Source organism: Penaeus vannamei, chromosome 34 (assembly GCF_042767895.1).
Source record: "Penaeus vannamei isolate JL-2024 chromosome 34, ASM4276789v1, whole genome shotgun sequence".
NCBI classification, from domain to species: Eukaryota; Metazoa; Arthropoda; class Malacostraca; order Decapoda; family Penaeidae; genus Penaeus; species Penaeus vannamei.
In genome coordinates this window covers 20505328-20531517 of record NC_091582.1, presented here as the reverse complement: position 1 = coordinate 20531517, position 26190 = coordinate 20505328, and the positions used below count along the sequence as shown (strand labels likewise).

The following is a 26190-nucleotide window of genomic DNA, read 5'->3' as shown; positions in this document are numbered from 1 at the left end:
CGATCGGGCCGTTGCGTCGTATCCGCGGCTTACGTTGTTGCGCTTCCATCATCGGCGTGACCCCCCTATCCCCCATCTCCACCCCTTCCCCCCCTTATCCCCCGATTTCGGTACGCATAACAGGGGACGCCTGTTTTGCGCGCTTCTTCGACAGAGAATACACACTAAAATAAAAGCAGAGAAATACAAAAAAAAAAAAATAATAATAAAATAACAATAATAATAATTAAAAAAAATAAAATATTATTAATGCTTATAAAAAGAAAAGTAAATCCAGAGCAAAAAACAAAAAAATTAATGCATAGAAAAACAAAAATAAATCCAAACAAAAACAAAAAATAAATCCAGAGACAACACACTAAAATAAATCCAATGATAAACAAACACCAACGTCAGCAACCATATCACCGATACCGATAACAAAAGGGACAATAACAAACAGAAAATATGCCATTAAAGAAGAAAAAAAAATAAAAACACACCAAAACAACAACAAACACCCGAACATATAATGATACCCCCCCCCAAAAAAAAAAAAAAAAAAAAAAATAGCGATTGAACCCCAAACCAATAACACCTCAGTACCTTCAAACAAACAAACAAATAAACAAACAAGACCCGATTTAACCTAAAAGCTTTATACAACAATCGTACTTACCGCTCCCTCGTAGCCTTTACTTTTGTCTATCCTCGATCCAGGATGAAATCTCTCTTAATTACTCTTAATCCGGCAAACAGCAGTGCTAATTGCCTTAACTAAGAATTCCTAACAACAGCAAGGTTAAATTACAAGGTAAAATTACAGTCGGTACGATTGCTCGCAGTTTCCAGATCTTATATCACTACCTGGTTCATTGCCGCCGCTAAGGAGGTTATGCTTTGGGCAGCGTTGGTTAGTTTGCTCTTTTGTTCGTTTGTTTGTTCGTTGGTTAGCAGGATAACTTTAAAAAGATATGGACATTATTATGATTTTTTTACCAGATGTGTCTTAGAACAACTCAGATGCCATGCAAGTTTGGTGGTGACCCGGATCATGATTTAGATCCAGGAATTGAGATAGAGACAACTTAAACTTTTTGGCACTTGAATTATTATTATTACTATTATTATTATTATCATTATTAATGTATTTCTATGTATACATATGTATATATATGTATATGTGTATATCTGTATGCATGTATGTGTGTGTGTATATATATATATATATATATATATATATATATATATATATATATATATATATATATTTACATATATATATACACACACATCAGGATCTATAGGTTAAACCTCCTTTATCCGCCAAACATGGGATCAGCCAAGCGGCTTAGTAAACGGATTTTCAGACCAAACAAAAGTTTAATATCCGAGAAGGGAAACAGTACATGTACTACACTGCGCTGCCGATGCCCACACTCCTTACACAGGTTTAGCCTCAACTCAACCCAAGCAATGTCCTGAATAACTGAAGCTGCCGGAATAGTGAGGTTTTCATCTTCATTCTATATCATGTCTGATCTGTTTATCCTTCTCGTTATTTTCTGTATTTCTCACTTTCCCCATTTCAATTTCCAGCATTATTTTGACGTAAATGTATACTTAATTTGCGAGCTGGATTTTATCTTTCCAAAATTCATTGCATATCTACAATTCTGATTTTCTCATTTGGTTTCTACTCATCACTGCCATTCCTCCTAAACTCTTCGCTATCATTGTAAAAATAAAATTCCTTAAACTCTCACCACAGATGAGTTTAAAGATAATAATAATAAAGCCGCACATAGCCTATGATGTAACATCTTTTTATTTATTTATCTTTTAACTAAACAAAAACGAAGTCATTCAAAACATCACGTAGCCCAGCTATCAAAGACTTTTTACTTGCTCCTAAAAAAATCCCAGTAAAAGAAATCCTAAAAATAACAAAAATGTGAATAAATCAAAGTTAATTCGAATACCTCAAAAAGACCCAGGTGGGGGTTCCCCTACACAGGCCCTTGCCAGACCGAGAGCGGCTTCATGGGACTCACCTGGAGGAGGAGGAGGAGGAGGAGGAAGCAGAGGAGGGCAGGGGGGAAGGGAGGGGGAAGGAGGAAGAGAAAGAAGAGGATGAGAACGAGGAAGAAAAAGAAAAGGAAGAAAATGAGAGCAGCAGCAGCAGCAGGAGGAGGAAGAGAAAAAGGAAGAGGAGGAGGAAGAGAAACAAAAGGATGAAGAGGAGGAGGAAGGGCAACGAGAAAAAAGGTTGAGGAAGAAGGAAGAAAAGAAAAGAAAAAAAAAAGAAACGGAAACAAAGGGAAAACAGAAAGGAAGAGCAAGAAACAGGAAAGAAAAAGAAAAAGAAAAAGAAAAAAGACGAAGAAGTCAAAACCGAAGACGAAAAAGAAAAAGAAAAAGAAGGAGAGCAAGAAGAAAGAAAGAAAGAAAAAAACGAGCGACACGTCATCCAAACGGCCGGCCAAACAAACACCAAAGGAAGCAAAACACACGAACAAACACGACTGAGTTGCCAAATACATCTTTTCCGGACTTGTTTACCCGCCTTTTTTTTTATATATTTGCTTGTTTGTACACTTCTTTCCGATCCATCTACTTTCTTGAGCTGTAAATACGTTCTTTAGCTTTTTGCTTTTACCCCATCTTTTTTATTCATTTTTTTCGTCACTTTTTCTACGCATTTTTTCTTCTTTTCTTTTTTTGAAATTTTACTTGCATGAGATTTTACTTTTCATCTCATATCCGCTTTTTTTCCTTTCGACTCTCTCTCTCTCTTTCTCATTACTCATCTTCCTCCCTAAATCCTTCCTGTCACCTTTTCTTCTTTTTTATTACTCTCAGATTCCCTTTTCCCCACTTGTTTCCTGCGTACTTTCTTCCTTATTACTCCCATTTTCCCTCCCATCTTTCCTTTTCTCTTCCTTTCTTCTTCCCTCCGTCTCTCCCCTTGTTCCGTACCATCTTCCCTCTGTCCCTCCTATTCCATCCCTCTCTCCCTTCTTCCCCCATCCGCCTCTCTTTCTCTCCTCCCCCACACCTCCTCACTCCGCCCCCTCTCTCTCCCTCCCTCCCTCCCTTTTGCCTCTCTCTCTCTCTCTCTCTCTCTCTCTCTCTCTCTCTCTCTCTCTCTCTCTCTCTCTCTCTCTCTTTCTCCTTTCCTTTCTCTTTCTCCTTTCCTTTCTCTTTCTCCTTTCCTTTCTCTTTCTCCTTTCCTTTCTCTTTCTCCTTTCCTTTCTCTTTCTCCTTTCCTTTCTCTTTCTCCTTTCCTTTCTCTCTCTCCTCAAACCGAGTACCACACTTACTGCACACACACACAAAATAAGAAAATAAGAAAAGCCAGTTAAAAAAAATCGTAGTAAAAATAACAACACATGACCTAAATACAACATAAAAAAGAGAAGAAAAGCGACTTAAAAATAAAAATAGAGAAAAAATAACAACACGTGACATAAATACAAGAACGTAAAAAAGAGAGAAAAGAAAGAAAAGATGCTGACCTCCCCCCATCCCATCCCCACCCCCCACCTTCCATCCCATCCCAGCCCCTCCGCCACCCCAACCCCCCACCCCCACCTTCCACCCCAACCCGGTCCCCCACCCCCCACCTTCCACCCTTTCCCACCCTCCACCTCCCCACCCCCCCCCCCCCCCATCTAATCCTCATAATCAGAGGCAATAACCCCCAACTTATTTTCGAGAAATGCGCCGCGTGAGACCTGTAATTAAAACCAATAAGTAAAACACACGAGAGTAATAAACGCAGGAAGAAGCGACGGCCGAGTAGCGGGGGGGGGGGGGGGGGATGATGGTGGTGGGGGAGGGAGAGGGGAACGGAGGTAGGGGGAAGAGGTGGTGGTGGTGGGGGGGGAGATGGGGACGGGGAGGACGGTGCAAGGATGGAGGGAAATGGAGGGGGGGTTGGGGGTTGGGGGAGGGGTAAGGGGCGCGAGCGAAAAGAAATGCAATGGGGGGGAGTCTTGAAATGGTTGGGGATCACGCTCTGCCGGGGAAAAGGAAGGAAAATAGAAACAGAAGAGAGGAGGATAGAAAGAAGGGAGATAGAGAGGAAAAAGGAAAACAGAAAGAAAGAAAGGGATGACGGAAGGAAGGAAGGAACGAAAGGAAAGAGGAAACAAGGGGTAGAAAGTAAGAGAAGGAAAGGGGTGTGAAAGGAGAGAGAAAAAAAAAGACGAAAGAGAAGAACATATACGTACGTAAGTAGGTAAAATAAATATGTATAAAATAAGTTACTTTCCTTAACGAAACAACCAGCCAACGCCACTTGCTCAAAAAAAAAAAAAAAAACATCAAACACCCAAGCTATTTGTTTGTCCCTCAACCTCCCTCCCTCCCTCCCTCCCTCCCTCCCTCCCTCCCCTCTCCTAAATCTCCCTCCCCTCATTTCTCTTAATTTCCCCTTTCGAAATAACTCGCGTCGCCACACAACCGAACCCGCTGTCTGCCGTCGGGAAAGCGCCCCTCGTCTCGATCGGCCCCGAAGGTGAAGAAGGTGACGGAGGTGAAGGAGGTGAAGAAGGTGACGGAAGTGACGGAGGTGAAGAAGGTGACGGAGGTGAAGAAGGTGACGGAGGTGAAGAAGGTGACGGAGGTGACGGAGGCGAGGGAGTTGAAGAAGGTGAAGAAGGTGAAGGAAGTGACGGAGGTGGCGAGGGGTCAAGGTGACGAAGGTGACGGAGGTGAAGAAGGTGACGGAGGTGACGAAGGTGACGGAAGTGACGGAGGCGAGGGAAGTGAAGAAGGTGACGGAAGTGACGGAGGCGAGGGAAGTGAAGAAGGTGACGGAAGTGACGAAGGTGACGGAGGTGACGGAGGCGACGAAGGTGACGATGGTGAAGAAGGCGAAGGAGGTGAAGAAGGTGACGGAGGCGAGGGAGGTGAAGGAGGTGACGAAGGTGACGGAAGTGACGAAGGTGGCGAGGGAGGTGAAGAAGGTGACGGAAGTGACGGAGGCGAGGGAAGTGAAGAAGGTGACGGAAGTGACGAAGGTGGCGAGGGAGGTGAAGAAGGTGACGGAAGTGACGGAGGCGAGGGAAGTGAAGAAGGTGACGGAAGTGACGAAGGTGGCGAGGGAGGTGAAGAAGGTGACGGAAGTGACGGAGGCGAGGGAAGTGAAGAAGGTGACGGAGGTGACGGAGGTGACGGAGGCGACGACGCTCAGGGCCAGGGTGCCAGGGGGGGGGGGGGCGCGATGGGCAGGCGGCACTCACTCAGACTGCCACTCCTGTCCGGAAAGGTTGATTTTTCGTTGATTTTTTAATCCCGTTCCTTTTATTTGTGTCATAATGTTGTTGTTTTTCCCTTCGTTTCAATCTTCCTCATCTTCCCCTTTTTCTTCTTTTCTTTTTCCTTCTCTTCTTTCTTCATTTTCCTCCCGCTTTCTTCATTCCTCCCCTCCTACTCTTCCTCTTCCTTCATACTTTCTCCTCCTCTTCCTTTATATTTCCTTTCCCTCCTCCTCTTCCCCTTCTTCTATTTCATTCTCTTCCTCCCTCCCTTACGCTTCCCCCTCATACCTCTTCCTCCTCCCCTTTCCTCATGCCTCTTCCTCTCCCTCCCTCATATCTCTTCCTCCTCCTCCTCCGTCATGCCTCCTCTCCCTCCCTCATTCCTCTTCTCCTCTTCGTCCTCCTCCTCTCCCATGCCTCCCTCACGCTTTATCTTCCTCCCCCTCCCCCCTCCCTCATACCTCTTTCTCCTCCTTCACACTTTTCCTCCTCTCTCATGCCTCCCCCTTCCTCCCTCACGCCTCTACCTCCTCGACAACCCCTCCCTCATACCTCTTCCTCATGCCTCTTCTCCCCGACTCATACCTCTTCCTCGTCCCCCTCCCTCATGCCTCTTCTTCTTCCTCCTCCCCTCATCCTCACGCTTCCTCCTCCTCCTTCTACCTCCTCGACAACCCCTCCCGAAGCCCCAAACAGTCTGTGCCTCATTCTTCCTTGTCTCATTTTTTTTCCAGCCTCATCAATCCATCCTTGAGCGGCGTGGACCCCCTCCTGTGGCTACAACATGTAGTCCTGTCATGTACTTTGTCTCCTTATTCTGGTTACACTTACTTATTCTCATTATTCTGGTCTCCCCCATTCCTCATTTCGATTTATTACCATCATAATTATTCTTTTAATCATTATTTCCATTATCATTATCACCAAAATAATTATCATTATCATTATTATTATTATCATTATTATTACTATCATTATTATCATTATTATTATTATTATTATTATTATTATCATTATCATTATTATCAAAATCATTATCATTATTATCATCAACGCTATTATACAACTAATTTCATTCTCCTTCCTATCTTGCTTTTTGCTACTTCCTCTTCCATCCCTTGCTCATCTTCAACAGCTGTTTAAAAAACTTTTACTCTCGCCTGTTTACTCTCCCTTCCTCTCACTCCTCTCCCTTTGTTCTGCTTTGCTCCCTTCGCCCTCTTCCCCTCCTCGACGACTGCTTGGCCATGCCTTACGCGCGCTCACCATTGCCTTAACTGTACCGACCAAACCTGCTTCCCCCATCCCTCCTCCTTCCTTCCCTCCCGTTCCACTATCTTCCTCTTCCTTCTCCCTTACTCTCTGCCTCCCTCCCTCCTCCTTTACATCTCTCCTCCCTCCCTTCTCATTCTCCCTTACTCTCTCCCTCCTCCCTCCCTCCTTCTCTCATTCTCCCTTACTCTCTCTCCATCCCTCCCTCCTTTTCCCTTACTCTTCCCCACCCCCTTTCCCTTCTCCCTTTTTCTTTTACACTCTCCTTCTCTTTCTCCCTTACCTTCCCCCCCTTTCCTCCGTCCCACTGCCCCCCCCCCTTCGTTCCTCCTTCCCCCCCACCTCCCGCATTCCCCCCTGAGCCTGCAGTTGCTCGCGCAATCAAGCGGGGCGAACGGGGTGGATATGTGGGGGGTGGGGGAGTGAGAAGAGGGGGAGGCATGTCGCGTACGCACCTCTCTTTTCTCTTCCTCCTCCTTCATCTACCTCTCTTTTTGTCTTTCTTCTTCTCCTTCTCTCTCTCCTTCCTCTCCTTCCTCCTCCTCCTCCCTCCGCATCCCCAAGCGTACCCAGCAAGCAAGCCACAGGTCAAGCCACACAATTAGCTAAAATGAATCCCAATCAAGCCTTCCCCCCTCCCCCCTTCCCCCAACGAACACCTGAACACCTCCCCCCCCAAAAAAAAAAAAAAAACTCATGACCTTGTCGACAAAAAGACGACCGACAAAAAAAAAAAAAAAGATAAAAGGAGGAGATAGGAGAACGGGACAATAACAAGAAGACGGCAGCTGTCGCCCGGCCCTAACGAGGCACGGATGACGTCACGGGCACCTGTCATCCGGACGGCGCCTGCAGGGTCTCTCTCTCTCTCTCTCTCTCTCTCTCTCTCTCTCTCTCTCTCTCTCTCTCTCTCTCTCTCTCTCTCTCTCTCTCTCTCTCTCTCTCTCTCCTCTGTGTGTGTGTGTCAAGAACCTCACCCGTCTTTCTCTCTCTCTCCCCTTTCTCTCAAGAACCTCATCCGTCTTTCTCTCTCTCTCCTCTCTCTCTCTCTCTCTCTCTCTCTCTCTCTCTCTCTCTCTCTCTCTCTCTCTCTCTCTCTCTCTCTCTCTCTGTGTGTGTGTGTCAAGAACCTCACCCGTCTTTCTCTCTCTCTCTCCCTTTCTCCTCAAGAACCTCATCCGTCTCTCTCGCCCTTTCTCTCTCTCTCTCTCTCTCTCTCTCTCTCTCTCTCTCTCTCTCTCTCTCTCTCTCTCTCTCTCTCTCTCTCTCTTTCTCAAGAACCTCATCCGTCTCTCTCTCTCTCTCTCTCTCATCTCTCTCTCTCTCTCTCTCTCTCTCTCTCTCTCTCTCTCTCTCTTCAGTCCCTCTCTCCCTCTCTCTCCCCAGCCCTCTCATCTCTCTCTCTCTTCAGTCCCTCTCTCCCTCTCTCTCAGTCCCTCTCTATCCCTCTCCGTCCCTCTCTATCCCTCTCAGTCTCTCTCAGTCCCTCTCTATCCCTCTCCCTCTCTCTCAGTCCCTCTCTATCCCTCTCAGTCCCTCTCAGTCTCTCTCAGTCCCTCTCCATCCCTCTCCGTTCCTCTCACTCTCTCAGTCCCTCTCTTTCTCTCTCCCTCTCCCGCCCCTCTCTCTCTCTCTCTCAGTCCCTCTCTCTCTCTCTTTCTCTTCCTCCCCCCCTTCTCATTCTCAAGAACCTCATCCGTCTTGCAGTTTTCCCCTTTTTTTCACGGAGGAGACGCCCGCCCGCCCGCCCGCACCCGGCTCCTCGTCCTTACCGTCTTCGCGTCCGTCTGCCCGGCCTCGTCGCCGTCGCCGTCGCCCTCTCGCCGTCTTCGCTCCGCCGCCCGCCCTCTCGCTCTTCCGCGTGGACCTCCTTCGTGGTTTTGCTTTTTTCTCTTTCCACTTTTTCTCTATATTCTCTATGTGTATCTTTGCGTTTGTGTGTCTGTCCGTTAGTCTGTCTGTCTGTCTGCCTGTCTTTCTGTCAGTTTGTCTGCTAGTCTGTTAGTCTGTCTGTCTCTCCCTCCCCATCTGCTTCAATACGAATCCCTCAACCACACATTTCCCCCAAAACGAACAAAACAGACGCCTCCCTTCCCTTTGCAGCAAACACACCTGTCATTGCTCCTTCCTTGCCTGCCCTCCCCCCTAGCACCCTCCCTCCCCCCCCCCTCCCCCTACCACCCCCCCCAACATTAACCTTCGTCAAGGCTACATTCCCTCACGCCCCCGCCCCCCACTTAGCCGCCCATCCCCCACCCCTCCCCCGCATCCCTAAACGCCCAAACGCACGCCCACGCCTTCACGCCTTCCCTCCGCCCCCTCCCACCCCTTCCTTCCCGTGCGAAGACCCCGCCGGCGCCCGCGAAACGTGACTCGGGGCGAGGGCGCCTCCCTCCGCCCGCCTTTAGGCTCTCGCTCTATTTTCCCGTTTTCCTTTCGCGTGTCGTTTTCAACTGTACACATGCGGACACACGCACATATACAGTGATACAGACGCATATCCGCACGCACACGCACACACACACACAGAGGTATACATATACATACATGTGACTATTTTCGTTCCCCTTTTCTTTTACTCTTCCACACACATTTTCTTTCCTCTTTTTCCATCCCTGTTTCTTACATACGGTTGTTTTCTCTCCTTCTCCTTCTCCTTCTCCTTCTCCTTCTCCTCCTCCTCCTCCTCCTCCCTCTTGCCCTCCCCTCATCCCAGGGTCGAATACGCAGGGTAACGCAGGACCGGATATTCTCACGCTAAATTACCCCTTACAAGGTGAGAAAAGGCGGGGGGAGGGAGGGGCGACCGAGGCGGAGGGGGGAGGTGGGGGGAGGTAGAAGGAAAGGAGGGGGAGGGAAGGGAGGGTTAAGAAGAGGAGGGAAGGGGGAGGTGGGGGGGAAGGTTTAGGCAGAGGAGGGGATGGGGAAGGGGAGTTGAGGGGGACGGGTTAGGCAGAGGAAGGGAGGGGGAGGGGGAAGTGGGAGGGAAGGAATAAGTATGGGAGGGAAGGGTGAAAGCGAGAGGCTTAATGAGAGAAGTAGAGGGGACGATGGCAAAGATAGGGAAATTAGTAAGGAAGAAATAAGAGAAGAAGGAAAACGGAGAAGAAAACAAGAAGGACGCAGACCAAAAACAAATGAAATAATATAATGATGACCTTGAGGTGAAAAAAAAGAAAAAAAAGCAACGAGACAAATTGGAACAAAAACTAAAGAAAATGAGAAATGCGCGTAGAAGGAAACACACAAAAATGCGCGGAGAAGGGAACGTAAGAGGGGAATAGTAGAATGGGGAATAAGAAGGGGAGGCAAGTAGAAAATCCCTTTTGAGTGTCTTTCTATTTCTCTATCTATTTACTTTCCTGATCCTAACGTTCCAATACTAGCCTGCTATTGCTAATTTATTAACGTTAGTGAAATATCCATATCCAAAGAAATATCCACTTCCTTAATGTTAAAAATCATCCTCAGAGACTATGATCTGAACAGCATTTTCCTTTCTCGGTCTTAAACAATTTTCCTCGTTAAATACTGCCTTTAAACACCATAAATACATTTTAAAAAATCTACCATTACCATAGAATTCAGATTTCCTCCACTTTAACCCCCTCCCTACAACTCCTCATTCGCCATTCCACCTGTAAGTTCCATGAGAACATTCCCTTTTATTATTATTTATTTATTTTTATTCCCTTTTATGTTCTAAAAAATCAGCTGATTACTGTTGCTATTTGCGGTTTCCTATTTATCACATCCATTCCCTTTCCAGCAACAACTCTATTTATATTTCCGATTTGTCACATATATTTCTACATTCCATATCTATTCAAAATTCCACTTCAGTTCCATTTCACCATTCTACTTCAATTCCTTTTCCATTCCCGTTCACGATTCCATTTCCATTTTTCCATTCCATTCCATCCTTATTCACCATTCCACTCTAATTCCAATTCAACATCTCACTCCCATTCCTATTCATCATTCTACTCCCATTCCAATTATCATCCCACTCCCATTCCTATTCAATAGTCCACTCTCATTCCCAATCACCATTCCACCACCATTCCCTTTCCATTCCCACTCCAATTCCCATTCATCCTTCTCCTCCCATTCCCATTCATCCTTCCCACCCCCCATTCCCAACCACCACTCTCTTTCCATCCCCATTCATACTCCCCCTCCCCTCCCCTCCCACCCGCGCCGTCGCCACCCGCAACCCGCAACCCAACCCCAACAACCCTAAATGGCCAAATCGCGGCGGCAATCGGAAGTGCGAAGACCCCGCCAGCCAAGCACAGAGGGTCTTGTCCCTGACCCCCTTGGTTACCCCCTACCCCCTCCCCTCCCCACCCCACCACTCCAACCCCTCCATCGCACTGACCCCCTTGGTTACCCCCTACCCCTCCCCACCCCTCCTCGCTGACCCCTTGGTTACCCCCTACCCTCCCCCACCCCCACCCCCCACCCCTCTCCCGCACTGACCCCCTTGGTTACCCCCTACCCCCCCACCCCCACCCCTCTCTCGCAGACCCCCTTGTTTACTCCCTCCCCTCCCCACCCCTCCAACCAACCCCTCTCTCGCACTGACCCCCTTGGTTACCTAACCCCCTCCCTCCCCCATCCCCACCGACCCCTCTCTCGCACGCGCACGGGAGAGGGGGTTGGCCGGACAGGTAAGAAACAAGGCGGGAGGTAAGAGGTGCATAAACTCACGCACGCAGAGAGGAAGTCATGCATGCACATTCTCTCTGTCTCTCTCTCTGTCTGTCGGTCTCCCTCCCTCACTCACTCACTCACCCACCCACCCACTCACTTACTCATTCACTCACTCACTCAGTGTGTGAGTGTGAGTGTGTGTGTGTGTGTGTGTGTGTGTGTGTGTGTGTGTGTGTGTGTGTGTGTGTGTGTGTGTGTGTGTGTGTGTGTGTCCCTTTCTCCCCCCCCCCCTCTCTCTCTCTCTCTCACACACACACACACACACACACAGACACATATCAGTTGTGTTGAAAAGTGAGAGTCAAAATTCACAGCGACGAGTTACGGTCACGTGCACAGAGACATGAGCAGAATAAGCACCTGCAAATGTGCAGGTGTTTATTGCCGTTTATTCCCTGAAGTAACATCCACTCATATCAAATCATTCCTTGTCGTCGATTCTCTCTCTCTCTCTCTCTCTCTCTCTCTCTCTCTCTCTCTCTCTCATATATATATATATATATATATATATATATATATATATATATATATATATAATGTATATATATATATATATATATATATATATATATATATATATATATATATACATCTATATATATATATCTATTTCTATCTGTTTCTATCTATCTCTATCTTTCTCTTCCTATCCTCTCCCTCCCTCCCCACTCTCTTCTACCTGAAGCATACCAGGTGAAGCAACCTACTGCATATAATTACCATTTTTATATCCCTGTTCAGGTCGGTCACCTGAGCAGGTGTGCGTAATTGAGAGAGAGAGAGAGAGAGAGAGAGAGAGAGAGAGAGAGAGAGAGAAGAAGAGGAGAGAGTGAGAGAGTGAGTGAGAGAGAGAGAAGAGTGAAGAGAGGAGAGAGGAGAGAGAGAGAGAGAGAGAGAGAGAGAGAGAGAGAGAGAGAGAGAGAGAGAGAGAGAGAGAGAGAGAGAGAGAGATTATTTTGGGTGCCTGTGTCTGAATGTGTATAAATGTGTCATTAAATAAACGTATACACGTATGCTCTCTCTCTCTCTCTCTCTCTCTCTCTCTCTCTCTCTCTCTCTCTCTCTCTCTCTCACGCTCACACTCTCACTCTCACACTCACACTCACTCTCATTCTCAGTCTCACCCACACCCAACTCTGCCCCCCCCCCCTCTCTCTCTCTCTCTCTCCTTCCTTTCGTCGTCTGCTTCCCATTTCATTTTTGCTCTTGGCATTCATTCTTCGGTGTTTGATCCTCCCGAACTCGTGGCTAAACTTTCCCAACAAATGTCTGGTGAATTAAAAGACCTTTTGCCATCAACGTGTCCGATTACTTGGAGGGGAGGAGGAGGATGGAGGAAGAGGGGGGGAGGATGGAGGAGGAGAGGAGGATGGAGGATGGAGGAAGAGGAGGAAGAGGAGGAGGAGGAGGTGGAAGGAGGAGGAGGAGGAGGATCAAGGGAAAAGGAGGAGGGGGAGGAGGATAAGAAAGGAGGGAGAAGGATGGGGGAGGAGGAGCAGTAGGGGGAGAATGGAAGACGATGGAGGAGAAGTGAAGAGTACGAAGGAATAAGAAGAGGGAAGAGGAGGAGTAGGAGAGGAAGGATAATAAAGAAGAAATAATAAAAAAGCTCTTGCTACGAATACAGTAACAACCAAGAATAAAACAGACGGAAACACAGAATAACACTCAAAAATGTGACCAGAGTGGAAAAGCAACGAGATAAAACCAAAAACGGATAAAACAAAGAACACACGAAGCAACTTGAAAAAAACAATTACAGAGAAAGAGATCCGATAAACAGATAAACAAATAAATGCAAAAATACAAATAAATGCATAAAGATTAAAAAAAGGGGTAAAGCCAGCCCGTCTATCGGCTTCCTAAAGAACCGACAGCCAAAAAACAAACAAACAAGTAAATAAATCAATAAAGCCAGACAGTCAACCATCGTCCAACTTAATCAAAAACAAAATAAAAAGGAAAACGAAAAAAAAACATCAATTAATGAATAATAATAAAATCCACAACTGATAAAACAAATAAACAAACAAACAAGTAAATAAATGAATGAAGCCAGACAGTCTATCATCGTCCAACTTAATAAAAACAAAATAAAAAAGGAAAACGAAAAAAAAAACACACCAATGAATAAATAATAATAAAAATCCATAACTAAAAAAAACATCAATGAACAATAATAAAATCCACACCTAAAAAAAACATCAATGAATAATAATAAAATCCACAACTCATAAAACAAACAAACAAACCCCACACCCGACCGAGACGAGCAACAACAACAGCGGCGGCGTGGCGTGGCGTGGCGTGGCGTGGCGTGGCGGTCGCGTGCAGCGTCTCGGGCCGAGGGATCAACACGCGCACTTGTTGCTCCTGTTGCAAGGGCGGCGCTGCAATGGCGGAGACCCGGGGGGGGGGGGGGGGAATGGGGGATTCGGTGGCCAGGCGGTTTTTGTCCCTGATTCGGTTGCGTGGGGATGGGTGAATGGGGGGAGGGGGAAGAGGGGGAAAGGAGGGTAAACGGGGGAAGGAGGGGAGGATGGGTGAATGGGGGGGGGAGGAGGGGGAAGGAGGTTAAATGGGGGAAGGAGGGGAGTATGGGTGAACGGGGGGAGGAGGAGGAATGTGGAGGAAAGGATGGTAAATGAGGGAAGGGGGGTAGGGGGAATACTTATACTTATACTATCAATACAATACAACTATCGCGATAAAAAAAGAAAGAAAGAAAACAGACAAAAATACACATATGCGATTAGAAAACTTTAAAAAAACAATAGCGTGAAACTTGAAAATAAATAAACAAATCAAACAATAGCATGAACTGAAGGAAAGCATATTCAAGCGACATAACAACCGTCTGCCTCGAGAATCAACAAGCAGGCAAGCGCGCGCACATACTAACGCCCTCAATATTCACACGTACATACGCACACACAAACCTCCACGCAACCTACTCCACACATATGCATACATACATACATTCACTTTCTCTCTCTCTCTCTCTCTCTCTATCTCACACACACACACACACACACACACAAATACACGCTCACATACACATACATATAGACATTCACTCACTCTTTCTCTCAGACACACACACACACACACACACACACACACACACACACACACACACACACACACACACGCGCGCGCGCGCGCGCGCGCGACCCGCACGCACATACTCATATACACGTCCACATACTGGTGCAGGCCTGACATCACCCTCCGATTTAAGCAAACAAATATATTCTTGCCTTCACGTCCAGGGCGAGCGGTGGGGGGAGGGAGAGGGAGAGGGAGAGGGAGAGGGAGAGGGAGAGGGAGTGAGAGTGAGAGAGAGAGAGAATGAGTGAGTGAGTGAGTGAGAGAGAGATAGAGAGAGTGAGAGAGAAAGAGTGAAAGACAGAAAAAAAAGTTAGAGGGGGAGGGATGGTAGGGGAGAAGGGGGGATAGAGGGGAGGGGCAGATTGGCTAATCACACCCTAATTGGCCATTCCCTCGAGAAAGCGGATAAGTATATAAACGGCCTCTCCCTACATCTTTATCGTTGCAAATTGCGATTATAATTTTGCATCAAAATACTTTATTCCTTTATTCCCTTTTTTCTCTTTCTTTCGTTCTCTCTCTCTTTCGTTCTATGTCCTTGTGACTGTTTTTCTTTTGTTTCTTTCTTTCTCTCTCTCTCTTTTACTTCTTTCTTTCTTTCTCTCTCTCTCTTTTACTTCTTTCTTTCTTTCTCTCTCTCTCTTTCTTTTCTCGCGCAAACCCCATCACTATGCCCTTGTTTCTTCCCCTCTACTTCTTCCCTTCCCTTCTCTTCCTCCTTCTTCCCCGCTCCCCTCCCAACTCCTCCATCTTCCCCTTCCTCTTCCCTACCTATCTACACTCTCTCCATCTTTCTTTCTCATTCTTCCAATTCCCTCCCCTCTCCCTACTTCCAGAGTGTGTCCCCGCCTCTCCCCTTTCACCTCCCTCCCCTCCCCACCCTCTCCCCACCCTACCCTCCTGCCTCTCCCACCCTACCCTCCCCACCCTCTCCCATCGCCTACCCTCCCCGCCCTCTCCCCTCCCCTACCCTCTCCACCCTCTCCCCTCCCCTCCCCTCCGCTCCCCACCCCACCCCTTCTCCCCCCTCCCCACTGCAATACACAGTTTCCATTCATTGTTATACCGGCTGTTCTTGACCGGGGTTCATGTGCGGGTGGGCAGGACACGGTGGGGAGAGAGGGTGTGTGTACGTGTGTGTGTGTGTGTGTGTGTGTGTGTGTGTGTGTGTGTGTGTGTGTGTGTGTGTGTGTGTGTGTGTGTGTGTGTGTGTGTGTGAGAGAGAGAGAGAGAGAGAGAGAGAGAGAGAGAGAGAGAGAGAGAGAGAGAGAGAGAGAGAGAGAGAGAGAGAGAGAGAGAGAGAGGGGGGGTGAGAAACACAGATAGACAAAAGGATATACAAGAAAATGCAGGACAAGAAAAAAAGTAGAAAAAAGAATATCGAGAAAAATAACAGAAAAAGGCTTAACCACTCCCATATACATAAAACAAACACACACACATAAAAAAATCTGAATAACAGGAGAAACTCCCCACCTGTGACAAGGTCGTCGGCCATGAACAAGACTCATGCCTCTCTCACCTTCAGCCTCCTCACTTTAGCCTCCCAACCTCAAAGACACGTCAATCCCTATCAAAATGTCTTGAAATCTATACAAAACATGTATAAAACGTGTTTGGGAAGGCCTCTCCCACGGCGAATCTTTTTGCGATGACAGAAAAAAAAAATCAGGAGGGGGGGGGGATCGGGAGGGAGGGGTGAGCGGAGGGAGGGTATTAAAACCTTGACACCAACACGACCTGCTTCAAACGAATCCTTTATATCCACCTCCTAATGTCTAATCCTTAATCCTTAATCCGCCCAGTCTCTATACCCCCTTCACCTTACCTCTCGCCATTCCTGCTCTCTCTCTACCTCTTCCTCTCCCTCTTCTACCCCTCCTTCTCCCTCTCCCTCTTCTTGTTCTCTTCTGGCCCTCCTTCCTTCCCCTTCTCTCTCTCTACATACCTGTCTCTCCCCTCTTTCTCCCTCTACTTACCTCCTTCCTCCGATCTCTTCGTCTCTCTCTCTCTCTCGTCCTCCCTCCCTCCCACTCACTCTTTCCATCCCTCCCTCCTGCTCTCCCTGCGTTAGTTACTCCCTGTGCTACTCTCCCTCTCCCCCCCTCCCACTCCCCCCTCTCCCTCTCCCTCTCCTCCTCCCCCTCTCGCACCCTCCGTCCCTCTCTCCCACTCCCCCCTCCAATTCCCCTCCCCCTTCCTCCCTCCCTCTCCCTTTCGTGAATGACTTGACAGACGGCAGTGTCCGACAAGGGACTCGAGCGGTTAATCCACGCGAGAACGCCATGCAAACTCATGCGCGGTTCTCGACGGTTCACGGGGTGACCTCCTTGGTTATCTCCCGAGACAGAGGGGGAAAAGGAAGGGAAAGAGGAAGAGGAAGAGAAAGAGGAAGAAACAGATGAGGATGATGAAGAAACAGAGGAGGAAGAGGAAGAAACAGAGGAGGAAGAGGAAGAAACAAAGGAGGAGGAGGTAGATGATGAGGAAAAATGAGAAGGAGGAGGAATAACAATAAAATAGGGTGGACAAAAGAAGGGGTGTAGGAAAAAAAATAATAACCATAACAGCAAAATGGGGTGGACGACGGGAGGAACTCAGGAAAAAGGAGAACAATAAACAACAACAAAAAAAGACCATGATATGGCCATGATCCTAAAATTGACGATGAACACACACACACAAATAAATAAATAAAATGGATACAAAATAAGAAATAAATCGAGACGAAAAAAAAACACCAAACAGACCAAGAAAGAAAGAAGTGAGAGAAGACACATCAAAAAGTACGAGGCGAAGAACTGGAATGAAAGCAAATAAAAACCAATCAAAAACAAATAAAGATAACCAGTTAATCCACAACGTACCCAAAGGCGCCCGGTACAATAAACAACAGTGACGTCAGAGGAGGAGGAGGAGGAGGGGGGCAGGATGATGAAGAAGAGGAGGAGAAGGATGTAGGAGGAGGATGAAAAGGTAGGTAGGAGGAGGTGAAGGCAGAAGAAGAGGAGGAGGTGAAGGCAGAAGAAGAGGAGGTGAAGGCAGAAGAGGAGGAGGAGGTGAAGGCAGAAGAAGAGGAGGAGGTGAAGGCAGAAGAAGAGGAGGAGGTGAAGGCAGAAGAAGAGGAGGAGGTGAAGGCAGAAGAAGAGGAGGTGAAGGCAGAAGAAGAGGAGGAGGTGAAGGCAGAAGAAGAGGAGGAGGTGAAGGCAGAAGAAGAGGAGGTGAAGGCAGAAGAGGAGGAGGAGGTGAAGAAAGAAAAAGAGGAGGAGGAGGTGAGAGGAAAAAGAGGTAAGAGAAAGAGGAAGATGAGCATAAGGAGGAGGAGGACGACGACGAGCGGGAGGAGGGTGAAGGGGGCGAAAGTGGGCAAAGGAAGAGGGCCCATACTCGTGACTCGCCATCCGCACACCTAGAAACACGCACGTTACACGAATCCACAATTCACATCCGCCAACCACACCCTAAACACGCTACACACACACACAGACAAACACACACACACTCCACCCACACCCACACCCACACCTACTCCACCCACACCCACACCTACTCCACCCACACCCACACACTCCACCCACACCCACACCTACTCCACCCACACCCACACCTACTCCACCCACACCCACACCTACTCCACCCACACCCACACCTACTCCACCCACACCCACACACTCCACCCACACCCACACCTACTCCATCCACACCCACACCCACTCCACACTAAAACACAAAATCAGCCACACGCACATAACCCACCCACATAGCCATCCACCTACCATAAGCCTACACGCCCCGCACGCCACGCGCAAACGTCTTTCGCAAACACATGCCACACACATCATCCACATACGCGAACCTCATACGTCATCCTCCAAAATGCCCCATACACACATGCTCTGTAAACGTCACCCATAAACATACCTTAAAAAAAAAAAAAGTAATTGACAGAGACGACGAGAGACGCACGATGGGAGACAATAAGACACAGGATATAAGATATTAAAAAAAGAGACTAGGAAAAAAATGGAGAGGGGGTGGGAGGGAGGAGGAAGGAAGGAGGAGGGAAGGAGGGAGGGAAGGAGGGAAGGAGGGAAGGAGGGGAGAGAGAGAGAGAGAGAGAGAGAGAGAGAGAGAGAGAGAGAGAGAGAGAGAGAGAGAGAGAGAGAGAGAGAGAGAGAGAGAGAGAGAGAGAGAGAGAGGGAGAGAGAGAGAGAGAGAGAGAGAGCGAGAGAGAGAGAGAGAATGAATAACAGAAAAGGAGACAACACAGACAAACAGACAGTAAAAAAAGAGAGAAAACGCATAAAATGATAAATAATACCGAAAAATAGGGAGACAACACAGACAACACAGCCAGAAAAAAAAAAGAAAACGAACAATACGATATAAATAACAAAGCCGACCAAGAAATGACGTTTAAGGATACAACAAGGAAACGCTGACCTTGGCAAGAAACAATGAGGCGGATAAGCAATCTCAGCCTATCCCGGGAGCATCGCGTGCCTTACCGTCCGGGGCAATGGGCTGGCAAAACCACATGCTACGGGAGACGTGTGATGGGGTGATGGGGGAGAGGGGAGAAAGGAGTGATGAAGGATAGAGGGGAGATGGGAGGACGTGTGATGGGGAGAGGGGAGATGGGAGGACGTAGAGAGGAAGGGGAAAAGGCGAGAGGGGAGATGGGAGGGCGTAGTGAAGAAGGAGAGAGGGGAGGACGAGGTGATGAAAGGGAAGAAGGAGAGGGGAGATGGGGTGGAGAAAAGGAGAGGGAAGGATGAGGGGAGGGAAGAGAGAGAGGAAAGATGAGGTAGGGAAGAGGGAAGGAGGGAAAGGAGAGAGAGTCGGATGAGGACAACAGGAAGATGAGAGAGACGGAAAAGGAGATAGGGAAGAAATGGGGAAAGAGGAGGATGAGAAGAGCAGAGATTAAGGAAAAAATGAAAGAGTAGACACACGGAGAAGGGAGGATGAGGAGAACAGGAGAAGAGATGGGGGAGAAGGAGAAAAGGGATTACGAGAACTAAAGACGAGAATATAGGGAGAGAGATGGGACGGAAAGGGGGAGACAAGGATAAGGAGGAAGGAGGGAGGCGAAGGATGAAATAATGAAACAATATCTATCGCCTGCTATCACATCAGTTTAAAGTTCATTATCATCACAGTCTCAATTTGGGGGCGAGGGAGAGAGGGAAAGGAGGCCAGGAAGGGAGGGAGAAAAAAAAATGAACATCTGTCTCTTGGCATTATAGCAGTTTCAAGTGAGTCACCATAAGCACATCATCTATCATCACCACAAACAGCACATGCATAAGCACGCCATCATCATTGTCATCATCCTCATCACCATCACCTTCATCATCACCATCACCACCACCACCTTCATCATCACCATCTTCACCATCACCACCACCACCGTCATCATCATCATCAACACTGTTAGCACCACCATGAGTCTACAAAAGGCCAGGTCATCACCCGGGCAACAAAATGGAGTTTGGAGAGGGAGAGAGCCGGGGGAGGAGGGGAGGAGGGGAGGAGGGGAGAGGGTAGAGGGAGAGGGGTGAGGGGGAGAAGGGCAGAGGAAGAGGAATGAGAGGAGGAGGAGGAGATGGGCAGAGGGAGAGGAATGAGAGGAGGAGGAGGAGAGGGGAAGATGGGTAGAAAAGGAGGAGAGGTAAAAAATGAAGGAAGGAGAGAAAAGGGAGAGAACGAAAGGAGGAAAACACTTTGAGGATGGAAAAAAGATTAAAGATGAAGTGAAGACGGTGGAGGGAGGAGGAGGAGGAAGAGGAGGAGGAGGAGGAGGAGGAGGAGGAGGAGGAGAAGGAGGAGGAGGAGGAGGAGAAGAAGCAGCAGCAGAAGAAAAAGAAAAAGAAAAGAAGAGGAAGAAAAAGAAAGAAGAAAAAAGAAGAAGAAGAAAAAGAAAAAGAAAGAAGGAAAAACAGAAGAAAAAGAAGAAGAAGGACGAGGGCCCCGAGGACCACCCCCCCTGCCCTCCTCCCTGCCCCCCTGCGCCCCGAGGCTGATGAAGGCGTCCAGCACACGAACCGTTGCTACCGTCATGCAGTTCATCGACCTGTCCCTTTACTGTTCCTCTTGAGTATTTTGATTCTGACTTGAGTGGTTTCTGTTTTTTTATATAAATTTTCTCTCTGGCGTTTTAATATAAGGAGAAGAGAGAGAGAAAAAAAGAAAAACGGAGGGGGGGAGGGAGGAAAGGGGGGAGGGAGAGGGAGGGGGAGGGGGAGAGGGAGAGGGAGAGAGAGAGAAAGAAATAGAAAGAGACACAAACAGATAGAGAAAGAATGAGAGAGAGAGAGAAATGGATAGAGAAAGACAGACAAACAGACAAATAGACACATAGAAAGAGAGCACAGCAAATGCACAAGAGCAACAGGTGGAGAGGTGGGGCGGAGGAAGTAAAAGGAGAACAGAAAGTAAGAATATGAGGCAAGAATCCAAAGTTAGGAAATAAGAAAACCTCAAGCGGGTGCCCTGGAGGACCAAGCAGAATGAGGAAGCAAGCATATTCATCTGTTGTGTGCATTTTGCATATATTGCATCACACACTACATCATATTTAATTACATGTGTCATATCATATGTTAAATTATATTACAACATATATATCAAATATCATATACGATATATATCATATTATATCATATTACATGGCACTTTATCATATCATATACTATGTGGTCGGGGAGTGGAAATAGCAGTGAGATAGGCAAATAATAATGGTATTAGTAGTAAAAGTAATAATAAGAGAGAGAGAGGGAGAGAGAGAGAGAGAGAGAGAGAGAGAGAGAGAGAGAGAGAGAGAGAGAGAGAGAGAGAGAGAGAGAGAAAGTGAGAGAGAGAGAGAGAGAAAGTGAGAGAGAGAGAGAGAGAGAGAGAGAGAGAGAGAGAGAGAGAGAGAGAGAGAGAGAGAGAGAGAGAGAGAGAGAGAGAGAGAGAGAGAGAGAGAGAGAGAGAGAGAGAGAGAGAGAGAGAGAGAGAGAGAGAGAGAGAGAGAGAGAGAGAGAGAGAGAGAGAGAGAGAGAGAGAGAGAGAGAGAGAGAGAGAGAGAGAGAGAGAGAGAGAGAGAGAGAGAGAGAGAGAGAGAGAGAGAGAGAGAGAGAGAGAGAGAGAGAGAGAGAGAGAGAGAGAGAGAGAGAGAGAGAGAGAGAGGAGAGAGAGGGAAAGAGAGAGAGAGAGAGAGAGAGAGAGAGAGAGAGAGAGAGAGAGAGAGAGAGAGAGAGAGAGAGAGAGAGAGAGAGAGAGAGAGAGAGAGAGAGAGAGAGAGAGAGAGAGAGAGAGAGAGAGAGAGAGAGAGAGAGAGAGAGAGAGAGAGAGAGAGAGAGAGAGAGAGAGAGAGAGATTGTGTGTGTGTGTGTGTGTGTGTGAGTGGATAGTAGAGAAGGAGGAGAGAGAGAATCACAATATGTCCCAGCATACAGATATACATCGAGACAACCAGCGAAGTGGGCGAAGAGCCAAGGAAAGAGTGAAATTCAGGGTAAAAGGATATCGAGAACCCTTTCCACGGCACCCTTGACCAGCGGCGGGTGGGAGAGAGAGAGAGAAAGGGAGGGAGGGAGGGAGGGGGAGAGATATGAAGGCAGGTAGGGGGAGAGGGAGAGAAATATGGAGGGAGGGAGAGAAGGAGAGAAGGAGGGAGGGAGGGAGAATGGGAGAGAGAGATGGAGGGGAGGGAGGGAATAGAGGGAGAGAGGGATAGGGGTGAGGGATAGAGAGAAAGAGATATGAAGAGAGGGAGGGAGATATGGAGGAAGGGAGGGGAGAGGGTGAGAAAGGGAGGGAGGAGAGAGGGATAGAGGGAGGGAGGGCAGAGCGGGCGGCCTCAGACCAGAGGATAATGGGCCGCCGGCGATAGCATCTCCCAAACACGATTCGGCCAGCGCATACATTATTCATCGGCCGCCGCTCGCCGCTGGACACACTTCCGTCGGCCGGAGCGACGCCTTCATCATCCCAGCTAGGAGGGGGGGGGGGGGTCCTTCATCCAGGCTATAAGGGGGAGGGGTCCTTCATCCAGGCTGTAGAGGGGGTCCTTCATCATCCCGGGAGGGGGTCCTTCATCCAGGCTATAAGGGGAGGGGGTCCTTCATCCAGGCTATAAGGGGAGGGGGGGGGGTCCTTCATCCAGGCTACAAGGGGGGGGGGAGTCCTTCATTAACCTTTGCTCATCGCTTTTTTATTATAGCCCCCTGTCCTTCTCGTTGTCTTCCTTCCATTCTCTTGTTTCTTTCCATCTTCCCGGGTCTCTTTCCTTTATTCCTTTCTATATCTATGGGAATCCTCATCTGTTTCTCATTCTCTCTCTCTCTCTCCATTCCTCCTTCCCTCTCGCTCACTTTCACCCTTCCTTCCTTCCTTCCTTCCCCCTTCCCTCCCCACCTACCCCACCACAGAATACCTTCGAGGCCTCTCAGCAACGCCGGGAAAGGGGCGTGAGCAGCTGCAGCAACAGGGCACAGGCGTCACCAGACAACGCCCGCAGAGCCACTCCCGACGACCCTTCGAACCACCGACGACCCTTCGAACCACTCACGACGACCCTTCGAACCACCCACGACCCTTCGAACCACTCCCGACGACCCCCCGAACCACCCACGACCCTTCGAACCACCCACGACCCTCCGAACCACTACCGACGACCCCCCGAACCACCCACGACCCTTCGAACCACTCCCGACGACCCCCCGAACAACCCACGACCCTTCGAACCACTCCCGACGACCCTTCGAACCACTCCCGACGACCCTTCGAACCACTCCCAACGACCCCCCGAACCACCCACGACCCTTCCCGACGACACCCCGAACCACCCACGACCCTTCCCGACGACCCTTCGAACCACCCACGACCCTCCGAACCCCTCACACGACACGGCGCTGCAATCTAATCCTGAACCCCCCTCCCCCTCGTGCCCAACAGAACGGATATACAACGAAGGGAAGAACAAGAAAACACACGAATATGCCACTACACATACATGGCAAATTCGTGTGTTTGTCTTCTTCCCTTCGTTTTTCCTGTTGCACTTTGCTGGACATGACACGAAATACAAACACGGGGAAGAAAGTAGCCCAAACATCTTTTTTTTTCCAAACAACGAACACACACACAGAATAAAGATAATGTAATTGGTTATTCACCTAGCTCTGTTTCTCATTTCCTCTCCTACTCTCACTCACTCACTCTCTTTTGCATTCAATACGCACACCACTCTCAATTTCCTTTTTACACTCACACCCACTCTCACTCTCACTTTTATACTCACATCCACTCTCACTTTAAAACTCATCCCCACTCTCACTCTCACTTTTATACTCATCCCCACTCTCACTCTCACTTTTATACTCACCCCCACTCTCACTCTCACTTTTATACTCACCCCCACTCTCACTCTCACTTTTATACTCACCCCCACTCTCACTCTCACTTTTATACTCACCCCCACTCTCACTCTTTTTATACTCACCCCCACTCTCACTCTCACTTTTATACTCACCCCCACTCTCACTCTCACTTTTATACTCACCCCCACTCTTACTCTCACTTTTATACTCACCCCTACTCTCTCTCTCACTTTTATACTCATTCCCACTCTCACTCTCACTTTTATAATCACCCCCCCTCGCACTCTCATTTTCATACTCACACCCTCTCACTCTCATTTTTATACTCACACCCACTCTCACTCTCATTTTTATACTCATACCCACTCTCACTCTCATTTAAAACTCACCCCCACTCTCACTTTAAAACTCACACCCAATCTCACTTTAAAACTCACACCCAATCTCACTCTCACTTTTATACTCACACCCACTCTCACTCTCACTTTTAGACTCTCACCCACACTCTCACTCACACCCTCTTCCTCATTTTCATCTTTACCCTCACTCCACTCCCTCTCGCCCTCACTCCCCAGCTTTATCAAGTCCTCGCCATCAACGTCGCGGCGAGAGAGAGAGAAAAGGACCGATTGAACCAATAAACAGCAACATCAGGGCTTGGAAACGATATTGCAAAAATCCTGCCGTCTCGCGGGCAGCAGCTGAACGCGTCGTTTCAGTCATTTCTCTCTTCCTTTTTTTCTCTTCTGCTTCTCTTTCCTTTATTTTTTCTTCTACTTATATTTCATTTATCTTTATTTTTTCTTTCACTTCTTTCCTTTAATTTTTCTTTTACTTCTCTTTCATTTTCCTTTTGTCTTTTTTTTTCTCTCTTGTTCATTGTTTTTATTTCTTTTCTATCCTTGATGTTTTATCTGTCCTCCTTAACATTATTCCCTTTTCCTCTTCCTCTACTCCGCCTGCTTCCTCTATTCCTACTGCTTCTATTTACACTACTACACTTCACTCCATCCTTCACCCCCTCCTCCCTTCCGACCCTCTCCTGGATTTCCATTTTCATCTCCCATGTCATCTCCGCCACCTTCTTCACCTCCACCACCACCTCCTCCTTTACCACGACTTTCACCACCACCATCACCCCCCCCCCCCCCGCTCCCCTCTCCTCCACTATCTCTCCTTCGAAATCTCTGCAGTTAAAGGTTAAGAAGGAGTTTATTTTGGATACTTGCTGCCATGAGCGGGAGTGAAGGAAGATGAGAGGGAGAGAGAGAGAAGGGAGGAGAAAAATAAGGGGAATGGTTGATGGAGAATGGGTACAAGAAATGGAAGAACAGGGGGGGAGGAAGAGGACGGGGAGGGAAAGGAAGAGGAAGAGGAGGAGAAGGAGGAAGAGGAGGAGGGTGAAAAAGGTGACTGGCTATGAAGAAAGAAATGAATGAAGGAAAATAAAGGACAAAACCTAACGAAAGATACTTGCCATACACGACCTAAATATCCACATACCCACACCTACCTACCAACATACCCCTAACAAATACCTGCACTTTAACAACAAACAGACGCATACCAACACCAAACAGCCTACCGAACAACCCTCCCCCACACCGCATACCCACACGAAAATACCCACACACGAAATCCACCACGACTGCCCAACGAATCTCGACCCCCCTCCCCTTCCACCCTCACATCCGAACCCCCACCTAACTCCCGCTCCCCCTCCCCCTTAATACCCTCCCCACCCCTTCCCCCTACCCCCCTCCCCCTAAATTCCCTCCTACCCCTTCCCCTACCCTCGCCCTCACCACCGAACCCCCACTCCCCCTCCCCCTAAATCCCCTCCCACCCACCCCTTCCCATACCCCCCCCTACCCACCCCCTCCAGCCCCGCCCTCCCTCTCCACAAGGATAAGAAAAGAAACACATCCTTGAACGCCCATCTTCAAACCCTCTTCATATCGCTTTGTATTTCAAACACCCTCACAGCGAATGACGTCACAGCCACCGCACTGTTCACCTGTGGTCCTATTTTTGTTCCGAACTTCGTTTGTTCTCTCCGCCGTTATTGGCATTATCGTTGTTACTACCATCATTATTACTAATAACATCTTTATCATCGTCGCCATTATGTCATGATCATTATCATCCTCGTCATTATGCCATTACCATTATCGTCATTATGTCATTATTATTATCATTATCGTAATTATGCCATTACCATTATCGTCATTATCATCATCATTATCGTCATTATGTTATCATCATTGTCATTATCATTACCGTCATTATGACCATCATTACTGTTATCATTCGTACCATCACTATCATTATCATTTGTATCAACACCATTACTCATTTCTTAAATACAATAAATGAATAAATAAATAAAGAGAGAGAGAGAGAGAGAGAGAGAGAGAGAGAGAGAGAGAGAGAGAGAGAGAGAGAGAGAGAGAGAGAGAGAGAGAAAGAAAGAAAAA

At 47.8% G+C, this 26190-nt stretch overlaps 2 protein-coding genes across 4 annotated transcripts in view; one reads left to right on the top strand and one right to left on the bottom strand.

The window, feature by feature from the left end:
• Positions 1-26190, bottom strand: part of LOC113802709 (protein O-linked-mannose beta-1,2-N-acetylglucosaminyltransferase 1-like) — a 658355-nt gene that overhangs the window by 596071 nt on the left and 36094 nt on the right. The window lies entirely within an intron of this gene.
• On the top strand, positions 1389-24346 carry LOC138859256 (proteoglycan 4-like). Its single transcript, XM_070113474.1, has 6 exons — positions 1389-1430; positions 4502-4645; positions 4689-5186; positions 19646-19837; positions 22763-23361; positions 24205-24346. The coding sequence occupies exons 1-6, from the start codon at positions 1389-1391 to the stop codon at positions 24344-24346; spliced, it is 1617 nt and encodes a 538-aa protein (XP_069969575.1).

Excerpts from the sequence above, each read along its gene's own strand:
- LOC138859256 (XM_070113474.1), top strand. The coding sequence starts at position 1,389 with ATGTACTACACTGCGCTGCCGATGCCCACACTCCTTACACAG. Across the intron at positions 4,646-4,688 it reads AGTTGAAGAAGGTGAAGAAG|GTGACGGAGGTGAAGAAGGT; the intron begins GTGAAGGAAGTG and ends AAGGTGACGAAG. Across the intron at positions 5,187-19,645 it reads CGACGACGCTCAGGGCCAGG|CACATGCATAAGCACGCCAT; the intron begins GTGCCAGGGGGG and ends CACCACAAACAG.